The sequence below is a fragment of the Diospyros lotus genome, chromosome 15 (assembly GCF_014633365.1).
Source record: "Diospyros lotus cultivar Yz01 chromosome 15, ASM1463336v1, whole genome shotgun sequence".
Lineage (NCBI taxonomy): Eukaryota > Viridiplantae > Streptophyta > Magnoliopsida > Ericales > Ebenaceae > Diospyros > Diospyros lotus.
The window spans coordinates 3,508,269-3,518,912 of record NC_068352.1 but is presented as its reverse complement, the minus strand read 5'-3'; the positions used below and the strand labels follow the sequence as shown (position 1 = coordinate 3,518,912).

The 10,644-nt window shown below is 37.5% G+C and overlaps 1 protein-coding gene across 2 annotated transcripts; it reads right to left on the bottom strand.

The window, feature by feature from the left end:
• Positions 1–897: 897 nt before the first annotated feature.
• Positions 898–10,315, bottom strand: LOC127791786 (uncharacterized). 2 transcript variants are annotated; one of them, XM_052321834.1, is made up of 6 exons: positions 9,844–10,315; positions 4,169–4,280; positions 3,899–4,070; positions 3,152–3,330; positions 2,111–2,273; positions 898–1,221 (listed from the first exon to the last, which is right to left on the bottom strand). In XM_052321834.1, exons 1-5 carry the CDS (start codon positions 10,191–10,193, stop codon positions 2,151–2,153), a joined length of 936 nt encoding a protein of 311 aa, XP_052177794.1. In that variant the 5' UTR covers positions 10,194–10,315; the 3' UTR covers positions 898–1,221; positions 2,111–2,150. The 2 variants fall into 2 exon arrangements, with proteins under 2 accessions (XP_052177794.1, XP_052177793.1); XM_052321833.1 differs by having other exon boundaries at positions 2,129–2,273.
• Between the last annotated feature and the right edge of the window lie 329 nt (positions 10,316–10,644).

The window sequence follows — 10,644 nt, the reverse complement described above, 5'->3', positions numbered from 1 at the left end:
AAAGCCATTTAATGAATAAAAGCATAATCAGGGTGGAATTAATAAATTATTTCTAGAGAATAATAAATTTTAATTTTATCACTGGTTCTTATTGTCAACCAATAAGATAATAACATATATCCCTTTATCGCTCCCATATTTAAGAAATAAGTAAACATATTCAACTCCCAAACCTCAATCCAAGAGAATTTAAAATAGATTTGGTAGATTCCTCATTAATCCAATCTAATCTGGCAAATTTTACATTGGCCCGTAATTGTCAAACCCAAAAATCTCAAAGATCGCATTGAATATCCCACTTTACACAATACTTTTATATAATCAAATCCAACTCATCTTACCCATCTCAACCCAAATTGAGGCCTTAGTGTCAATGCCATCTTATGGTCTTGGATATAAACCCATTTTCCTTTTGCTGGCATTGAGAAAGAGAGAGAGAGAGAGAGAGAGAGAGAGAGGGAGAGAGAGGGATATCATCTGTAGCAAGTTCACAAAAAGAACAATTCCCAGCCTTAAGCCACCAAGTAAAGGTAAATTCTTGGATTATAACCTTCTGATCATATCTTAAGCCGTTAAAGATCAATTTTCAACTAGATATCACGCCAAAGATTTCGCATCATAGCTATCTTCTATTTTTCAGCTTGGCAGAAAAAAAAAAGGCAATGTTTTGGCATCGGATAGAGAAACACGTGTCATGTCAGATCTGTCGTTGGTACAGAGACCTGTACTTGTGGTCCGCCCACAAGCCCAGTTCAGATTATCAGATAGGATATTAAGATCCTAGGGACAAAGATAGCCAAAATCCACTCTGTATCCTGGCTGCTGCTGCTGCTGCTGCTGACTGTGCATGCACAGTTAAAGGAACAGTGTTTTGCATCAGCAGGAGTAACACAATACTTAACAGGGAGGGAGTCCAGTTTTCCTACTGTCCTCAGAATTTTACAAATAGTGTTGCATAATAAGAAGCCCAATAAACAAACATCATCCTACTTATGTTAGGAGGATTGACTATGGTGCATATTCCAGCTACACAAAACACAAATTGGAACTTTACATAATCATTCTTCTACTCACAACTTCAACTTACTTGCCTAGCCTAGGTCTAGGTGAGGGGAGAGAGACAATGTAAAACCACCAAGGAAGGGAGGATACAAAAGCCAAAAAAAAAAAAAAAAACCTTTTCCACAGCAGGTCCTCAGTCAGATTAACACCACCATTCACCTGCAACCAATGATGCACGAGTTCATAAATGTCAGGTCATGGGAGTATGACTTTAATTTTCACAATTTTAATGAATAGAATGGTCACCTTATAGTGAGTACATGAGTGTGATCTTCAAAAATAGAAAAAGTCAATGCTTTGTGATAGTAAATAAGATCAAAAGTCAGAATACATGTAAGGCAACCTTGTTCCGTTCATTTATATTTTTAGCTCAGAACATTACATTGGGAGGAGCATCGGCAGTAGCAATGGCAGATAAAAGTGGTGAGTGGGTCAATGGTGGTTACGGATGGTGAGTCCAGGTGGGTTCAGGTTAGCAGATTTTAGTGGAGAGAGGCCATGGAAGAAGACTGGTGCTGGTGGCAGCAGGTGGTCAGCAGTGAGTTGCAGTGGCGGTGACACAACCATATATTTCACGTTTTTTCCAACTACTTAAAAAAAAATGTGGTACCAAAAAGAACTACTTAAAAAAATTTGTAATGAGAGTAGTTATAAAAATGTATTCTTTTCTTGTAACAAAGGACAAAAAGGTTTCCAAATCAGTCAATTTGGCACTCAAAAAGTATATGGAATGGGAAATCAAAAATAATTGTTCAGTTCACTTGATTGAGCTAAATGAGTGTAAATATAACATGCTTAGACAGTGTACTGAAGTGGAAGGAAGCAATAAGAAAACTTTGAAGGATAACAATGCATCGAGTCATGCCATTTCAGGTTTATAATAATCACATTTCAAAAGCCTATGGGTCCTTCACTGATAAGATGATCTTGAGGTTTTGCAAAATAAGCAGAACTAGGAAAGCAAAAGGGACAAGTAAGAAATCAAAAAAAATAACTCAATGTCAAAAACTGTGAAGAAATTGTGCAAATGAGCGCAAAGAGCACATACATATATATAACTACTAACCAGCCAATGCGATCAGTTATCTTCATCTCTTAAATAAATGATGACGGGCCAACATCTCAGGTATCCCCATTCCAGAAATGCTTGCACAACCCAAAAGTTCCTGAAGCTTTGCATCACACCTAATAACCATTGCATTAACAGGATCCTGGAAATGAACAGGAGAAATGTTCAAGTGACGAGAAAGTCAGAAGATAGGAGAAGCAACACAAGCAAAAGAGTCTAGGTGAGCAGGAACCATGAAATGGGTCAGAAGCGTAATTCAAATTTACTGCACAAAGGAGGGCTGTGTAAGGTAGCTGGCAGCCAGAATAAAATCCCTAAATCATCATGAACTCTAGACAAACCTCACATAGTGGGATTAAGGATTGTGATTGCTGTTAGGAAAAATAAATGAAATACCATAAAAAATTTCCCATAATTGCCACAAAAGATAGGAATACTGCTTTCTTTAGCAGAATAACTTCAGCTATCTTTGCATGAACCACGATGTGAGTCAGATAATAAAAATTTACAGCATTCTTTACTTTCAGGCTCAAAGTCCTGTAGCTTATCAAATGGTTTTCACATGCTAAGTTGAACTGGAGGTTCTCTACAAACAAGGACGAGCTAAGTATTCACCATAGTTGGCCCATATGCAAAAGGTAGACATGCACAATCATGATAATGAGATGCTTCATATATTTTCCAAATATGCTCAAGAGATTTCCTTTGCATGTACTGTCCTACATATTGTCAACTAAGATCTTCATTTATTGTGTATGTAAGGATAACTTTAATTCACACATAAATCAAATTTCCACAAGAGAGGAAATATAGAGAAAGCAAACTCTTCAGAGATAATAGTATCACATCACTTGCCATTCTTCAACTAAAGACCGACCAACCATGTAGAAATTAAAATGAAAAAGGGACACACTGAAACAAGGTGAGAAGAGATTAGCAAAGAGAGGGAAAAACAAAAACTTATCTACTAATAAAGTTTAAAAAAATAAAGTGGAATGAACCATGAGTTCAGTTACCAACCTCCAGTTGGTTGACCTTTATGTATTGCCAGACACGTCCCAAAACCTCAGACTGCAGCATCTCCCTTCCAGTAGTTCCGAAAAAGTTTGCTAGTGCATCAGATATTATCACAATTGGACCAGATTCATCAGCTTTTGTCCCTAGTTCTACTTCAACCTTCTGTTTCTTTGCATTTTCACCTATAGGATCTCAAAGCAAACGAATAAAATAGAATGATACTAGTATACTACTTAAAGAAACAACATCAAAACAATACAGTTCCTAGTCTATGTGCATCAAAGTCATTAGGAGCCATAGTTGCCAAAGGAGCACCTAGTTGTGCATAGGCTTAAGGCTCAGCTGACAGTGCCTCACTCTATTAGGCACACACGTAGGCTCTAAGGCGCATGCCTCACCCTAAGGAGCAATGAGCACACCTTTTGCACCTATGTCATAATTTATTTTGTTTTTATTTTTTGAAGGACTTGTTAAAATCTAACTAGTAATAACTAGGAAAAAAATTAAAAGAGATTTGATAAAACAATAAAAGCACCCTATTAGCTATCTAATAAATGTTCGCCTTGCATCCAAAAGGCTTGTGCCTATGCCTTGTGCCTCACGCCTAGGCTCCAAGTGCTCTTGAGCCTCAGTGCACCTTGAGCCTTTGACAACTACGCCAGGAGCAAAGAAACAAAATAATAATAGTAATGGTAATAATAATAATAATAAGACTACAGCATGCAACCCACTATCCCAAAAGATACGTACTTTTAGGTTCAAGAGGGATAATGTGTTTAGCCAGCAACTTATTCATCTTGAACATGTCAGTACAGTCTGTCTCAAACACCAAGCGCAGCTCATCATTACAAATTATCTTCCTTTTGTTGCTTGGATCTTGAAGATTGTTTTTCCTTATGTAAGCCCAGAGCTGTTTAACAATCTGGACCAAAAGAATGGAACTTTAGAATGAATAATTTTCAGGAAGGGACATTCTTTAGGGAAAAGAAGAAAGATAATATCTTATCTAAAAGTCCAAACCTCTGTCCTGGGTAGTGCTGGCTGCCCAACAATGGCCTGAAGTACAGGTGAAACCCCACAAAGCTTGTTTAATCCCCCTGGGCCACCCCTTCTTTTTTTTCCAGTTTGAGAACTGCAACAAGATAATAGATGAAACAATCAACAAACCACATCAATTAAATCCAGTACAAGAATCTCTGACTGAAGATAAGCTTAAACAATCTTCCTACTAATTGTCGATTAAGGATTACAATTTTAGATTATTATCTGAACAAGACCGACCATATATGAAGAGTATACTTGCAAAGAGAATTTGTTAACCTTGCCAATATATTTTGTTACAGAAAAAACAATTTAAAAGTTCAATAAAAATTATCTATCTTTTAGTTTAATAAATTGGGCAATTGATTTGAGTATGGTATAAGAAAGACTTTAGTTAATCTGTTAAAATATGACATGCTATGATACTCTATTAAAAGAATTGCCCCTGGCTAAGTGTAGCTCGTAGATCTGCTACTGATTATGGCTGCTTATAGAAAGCACAATTGAATGTCATACCAATGTTTAAGGCATATCAACATCCAAACATATCGGACATGCCAGGAAATGTCGGATATGCCAGATGGAATACTCTAATTTTTGTTTTTAATCTTCATTTCTATATATACCTGGGACAAGAGCCCATGAGTTGCACATGCATGAAAACAAGATGAGGATCTAAATAGAATTCTTGAGTCAAGAATATTGAGTAATATCATTCCAACAACAGACATCTGTAATGGGAAAGGTGAGTAGGCTCTGTTTTCTCTCCTTCCCTCCACCTGCTGCCTCAGTCTGTCTTTTTCTTTTTTAATGGAATCATTCTTCATCCCCAGTTACATCAAAACCAATTAACTCCAACAGAAATCAAAAATCAAATAATGGTCTCACCCTAGCATAACCCTAATCACAACTTCAAAAAAAAATATATATATATATAGCTACTTGCTTATATATTAAATGAAGTTTGTATGATCATAATTATGAATTGTATCTCAATGTTGGATTAATTAAATATATTCTCAAAATATTTATTCCATTATTAGATTGAATGGAATCTTAAAAGTGGATTGGTGGCTTTTTTTCTCTTTCTATTTTTTTAACTTCTTTTGTTGGATCAAATCAATACTGGCTTTTTTAATATAGACACAGTGTAATTTCATTATTAAGGTCACAAAAAATTCAAAAATGTTGGCAGTAGAAACTCTTCTTTAATGGTTATATTCTTGATGTGTCTGTACCAAGCTACTCCGGCTACATGCATAAAGTTAAAACTAAGAGACGAATGGCGTTTGAAATACAAAGGATTTATGGGATTTAAAATTTTATACTAAATCAACCCCATGATCCAGACAACCTAACATTACAACAGTTGTTGGTCGTTACCATAGTTCTGAAAGGCGCGAGGCGCAGCGAGGCGCAAAGGGTCCTGGAGCCTGAGGCGCGAGGCGCACGAGGCGAGGCGCGCCTTTGCGAAGCGAGGCGCACCTTTTAGAAAAAAAACTAAAAATCTTGTAAAATCATAAAAAACTATCAAATTATCAATAATAACACATGCATATCATTAATGTTTCATTATCTTCAAATTCTAAACTAACAACATCAAAGTTAATTCATTCATCATACAATTTCTAAACTAGAAACATCATCAAAGTTCAAACTTAAAGTCTCAAACTCAAACAAGTACCAACCATCGTGCAAAGTTCTAAACAAACATATAAACACTAAAAGTCCACAATCAATAAAGAAGTTTTAATCATCATCATCATCATACCCTTCACCAAATTGAAAATCATCATCTTACGGTGCCATATTTTGCTCATCCCTGATTCCCTGTTATTTTTCTTCTTTTGCATGTACTCTCCAATCTCTTGTTTTATTGATGGAGGACATTTTGGAATAGCTTTAGTATTCTCCACAATCAATAAACACTACAAGTCCACAATCAAGAAAATGCTTTCATTTTGAAAAATGCTATTTTTCTAGGTCTGGAAGATTAGCGCATTTTTTCTAAGTCTGGAAGATTAGGGCATTATAAGGAGACATATAAGAAAATGTTTTCATTTTGAAAAACTAACTCCCGGTATTTTGATAGTTAATATTCATTGTTGTTAAAATGATTTTTAATGAATTTTTCAAGAAATAGTAGGTATGTATTTTGGGGGTGGTAAAATCGCTAAATTCTGAATTTGTACTAAAATCAAAATTCTATTTTCTTATTGTTATGGATTTTGATTTTTTAGATATTTTTATTGAATCCAAATGGGGGGTACTTTCTTATTTACATTTATGTATTAAAGTAAATGGAAGGTAAAATATAAATAAAAGAAAATGTGGACATTTACTTAAACTAAAGAAATGTAAATAAGTAGTGATGTATACATGCTGAAACTGAGAAGAGGGGATGCTGGAGAGGAAAGAAAAAAGTGATGCAGGCAGGATGCAGGCGCAATTTTCATGAGGCGCGCCTAGGCGCGCCTCAGCGCCTCACCTTGCAAGGCGCGCGCCTTGCAGAAACCGCCTCGCCTCAGCCCAGGCGAGGCGCCAAACTGGCGCCTTAAGGCGCCTTGCGCCTAGGCGCGCGCCTAGGCGCGCCTTTAATAACTATGGTCGTTACCACCACACCAAAATGTAGCATTCTTCTTCTTACCACACAACATGGCTAAGTCCAGAATGTTATCTACTTACAACTTAGGTGAAATTAGACGGGTTGAATAGGAGCAACAAGGATTTAAAAGAGCCTATAAGCAACCAATTTGGTGTAATAGAGATAAATTATTAATCATCTAAACAAGTGCAGAGGCTACACACATACATTTGGACAAGAACCGTTTTGCAAAGGGAAACTCCTAGTCTTACACAGGTCAACCAAATTGAAAATGCATAGCACAGGGCCCCTAATGAACTTGTGGATGAAAGGTTAACATAGGTCTCTATGGAAGTATTTACCCTCTTTTGTAGTGGGAACTTCCCCTCGAGTAGCACCTGTTTTCCTACTGTGAGAGTAATGACTTCACTTTATAACTTAGAATGGAGAATCAATCCTCCACTTTGCTTTCATGGCCTAGCTTGAAGATCAAGGCTGGGATGCTCTAGAAACAAGTTTCTCTAAATTAAAAGGGTTCCTAACTTCCTATCCCACCAGAAATTTAGGCCGGGATTTTTTCCCTTTGCCAGTTTCTACCTAGATTGCCCGAACCCTCTTCCCTCATTACCAATCCCTCCACCAGAAAACACTAGTACACAAAAATTATTTACTCATGCTAGTCACCCATCAAATTAATGTCATTATGGGGGTATAGGGTACATCACAGAGACACACAAAGAAAAATGAATGGTGAAACAAACAGTTGGATTACGTCCTTGTTCTACACGAATATTTGTTAAGCTCCCATTGGGAGATATACCAAGGGGTAAATGCAACGTGTACCATGGGTTTGGTTGGTCAATAACATGTGGTTAAAGTTGACAATTTCCAATATCAAGTTATATTTGGTTCTTTCCTTTTTCTCTCTCTCTTTTTTTTTTTTTTGAGGGGAGTGGTTCAGATAATAAAATGTGGACATTTTATGCTAGGCAAGGTAGTCACAGGCAAAAGACATCCTAAAGGCTCTATGACATCAAATCGCTTGAGGCACCAGGCACCAAAAAAGTGCTTGCCTGAGTGAAACAAGGTCCTAAATTGACCAAAAAATTAATAATAAACATATTTAATATGAAAAAGAGAACCAGATAATACATATGATAATAAAACATCTAAAATACTCTCAAAATATAATATAATATCATATAAGTTAGAACAATAGCACACTATAAGTTAAATGTTATACTATTATATAAGTTACATTTTTACAGCAAACGATATAAATTTTATAAGAAATAATAAACCTATTATATTCAATATCAAACACTAATGTTAAGCAGCAACTCTTTTTCACAATGCACATAAAATCTGTCACAATAACACAAACAAAACTGAGAAAGAAAGCAACCAAGCGAACAGTCCAGGATTCTGCCAGTCTAAAGATGTAGATTAGAGGAGGGACGGCCACTGAAGGGTCTCCTCTAGCAGGTGAGCCTGGTGGAGGAGTAGTTGCTGGAAGGGTCAGCCACGCACCATCACACGCCAAGGGTTATCAAAGTGTGATGTCTCCAACTGACCTCCAGTGACTTCTCTCAGACTCAACTCCCTCAGATCTAGGAGATGGTGTACATTAAAACTATCAAAAAGCAATAAACATAGAGAATCGAAAGAAACTCATAGTGGGTTTGCTTCAGTTAAACATAACGGCAGAGAATCCAAGTCAAGTTCGCTTTTCCCTTTTTGACTTTCCTTTTCCTATTCATATTACAGTCAGACGTTACGCATGCATGCTCTGCCGACAACCCTTCATTTTCTTTCCTTTTTTTATTTTTCTTGGTTGCAAGCTAGGTAAGCGCCCGCAACGATTGACACCTCATCAGAGATGCTTGCCTAGGCAGTGCCTGAGTGAAGCATGCCTCGCCTAGCAGTAGGCAAGGCACTTCAAGGGTGCCGTGCGCCACCCATGTGCCTAGGGAAGCACCTGGCTCACCTTTGACCACACCGATGCTAGGGTAACAATTTGCACTAATTACAAGTTTAAAGGTAATAAGAAAAGCGTCTGATATGCGTTGAAAACATCCAACACATGGGTGCCCCATATCCTACAACACTATAGTAGAATTGCCCATGGTTATCTGTATAGCGCTTGAACAAACCAGGATCTACAAAATATAACATAAACCATAACTCTATTGATCAATAGGTCCTATGTATAGACTATTATGAAAGGGCTCAAATATGGTTTAAACAACGTGCCGAAAATTTTCTGTACTCCGAAAGAATATCTATATAGTAAAACCATAATATCTATTCTGGACTCTCATTCCACATGATGAGTTCTCTCTTTAAGATCAAAAAGTTTTTCATTTTAACAAAACAAAAGCTACCACAACCTAAATAATAAACAAAATCATCATTTGCTTATCAACCTGTAGCCACTATTGTTTTGAACGTGACAAGCTGCTTATTTCCATAGCGTCTTAAGTTTTAATAAGATAGTTTTCTTTCAAAAGCATAAAAAAGAAGCCTTGTAACTATTTTATTTCTCTTTAGTGGCTACATGCATTTCATAATATTTTTCCAGTTCGTATACTCCATAAAAAGTTGCACAAGTGGAGATAACGTTTGCCAGATATTTCTTACTTGTGTGTGATGTTAGGGTTAAGTAAATCTAATTAAAAGTAACACCACTATGAAAGAACACTAACTCAGCAGCCATGACTGCATATCAGTTTCCCTTTAAATTATAGCATTTGCAGCTCTAATTTGCCCATAAAGCAAACTTGAGATTGACAAAATAAGAAGATAACAGCATATCCATATTCATCCAAATTGGATGAAATAATGAACAGAGAAACGAAAACTAAACCCATGCATCAAAGGTGAGGGAAGTTAGATACAGAGTAGTAGAAAAATCATCGTTCATGCACAGAGCAAGAGTTTTAACCTAAATAAACAATAGCAGTATAAGTCAGGGAAAAAAGGGCAAAAAGGAAAAAGCGATAAATTTTCTATTGATTTCCTCGATTTGATCAACAACCGAGGTCAAAAATGTCGGTTGAGGAAAACGTACCTCTCTACGGGGGCTTCAGCAGGGGCGACTGCGGAAGCATCGACGGCCGCAGCCGCGGGCTCCCTCTTTGTCGCCGGCGGCGCCGCAGGCGGAGCGGGCAAATGCGGAGAGGCATGGAAATTAGGGTTTTGGGGGAGGGGGGCCGCCGGCTGCGGAGGCGGCGGAGGCGGAGATCGGAGGAGCAGGTGGATGTGGTTGCGGATGAAGTCGAGCTTGTGGGAGAGGTCAAGCCCTAGCTGGGACTGGAGGTGGAGGACGACGGCGTTGAGGGAGGTGAAGGGAGTGGAATTAGGGTTTGTGTCGCGAATAAGAGACTCTACCGCTTTGGCGATGTCTTCGTCCGACACCATTGCTGTTCCTCCCTCTCTTATATACCCAAAACAAATTCACAGAAACAATCTCTCTCTCTCTCTCTCTCTCTCTCTCTCTGCGTCGCTCTCTCTCTCTCTCTCTCTCTATCTCTCTCTCTCTCTCTCCTCTCTCCGTGTTTCACCGTCGGCCTTTATAGACTCGAAATGACGAAATGGCCCTCGGGAGCAGTAAGACAGAGGGATCCTTATCGTACGGGACAGTCTGATTTGGTTCGAATCGTTGAATTTGTTTTACTTTACACTAACAAGCCTGTCAATTCCTTATTCATTCTTTTCACATTACTATTAATTTGAGATGAAAAATATTATACTCAAACATAATTTTTATTAATATACATAAATTTATAATATTTTTATTGTTGTTAAAATTTAAGAATAAATTTATTGTATGTAGTCTCCGGGAGACTCACAAATCAAGAAACTAAGGATG

Coding starts and splice junctions, on each gene's coding strand:
- LOC127791786 (XM_052321834.1), bottom strand. CDS start 10,193: ATGGTGTCGGACGAAGACATCGCCAAAGCGGTAGAGTCTCTTATTCGC. Junction 4,281..9,843: donor GCTGAAGCCCCCGTAGAGAG/GTACGTTTTCCT, acceptor ATCTTGTTGCAG/TTCTCAAACTGGAAAAAAAA. Junction 4,071..4,168: donor CAGCACTACCCAGGACAGAG/GTTTGGACTTTT, acceptor CTTTTGGTCCAG/ATTGTTAAACAGCTCTGGGC.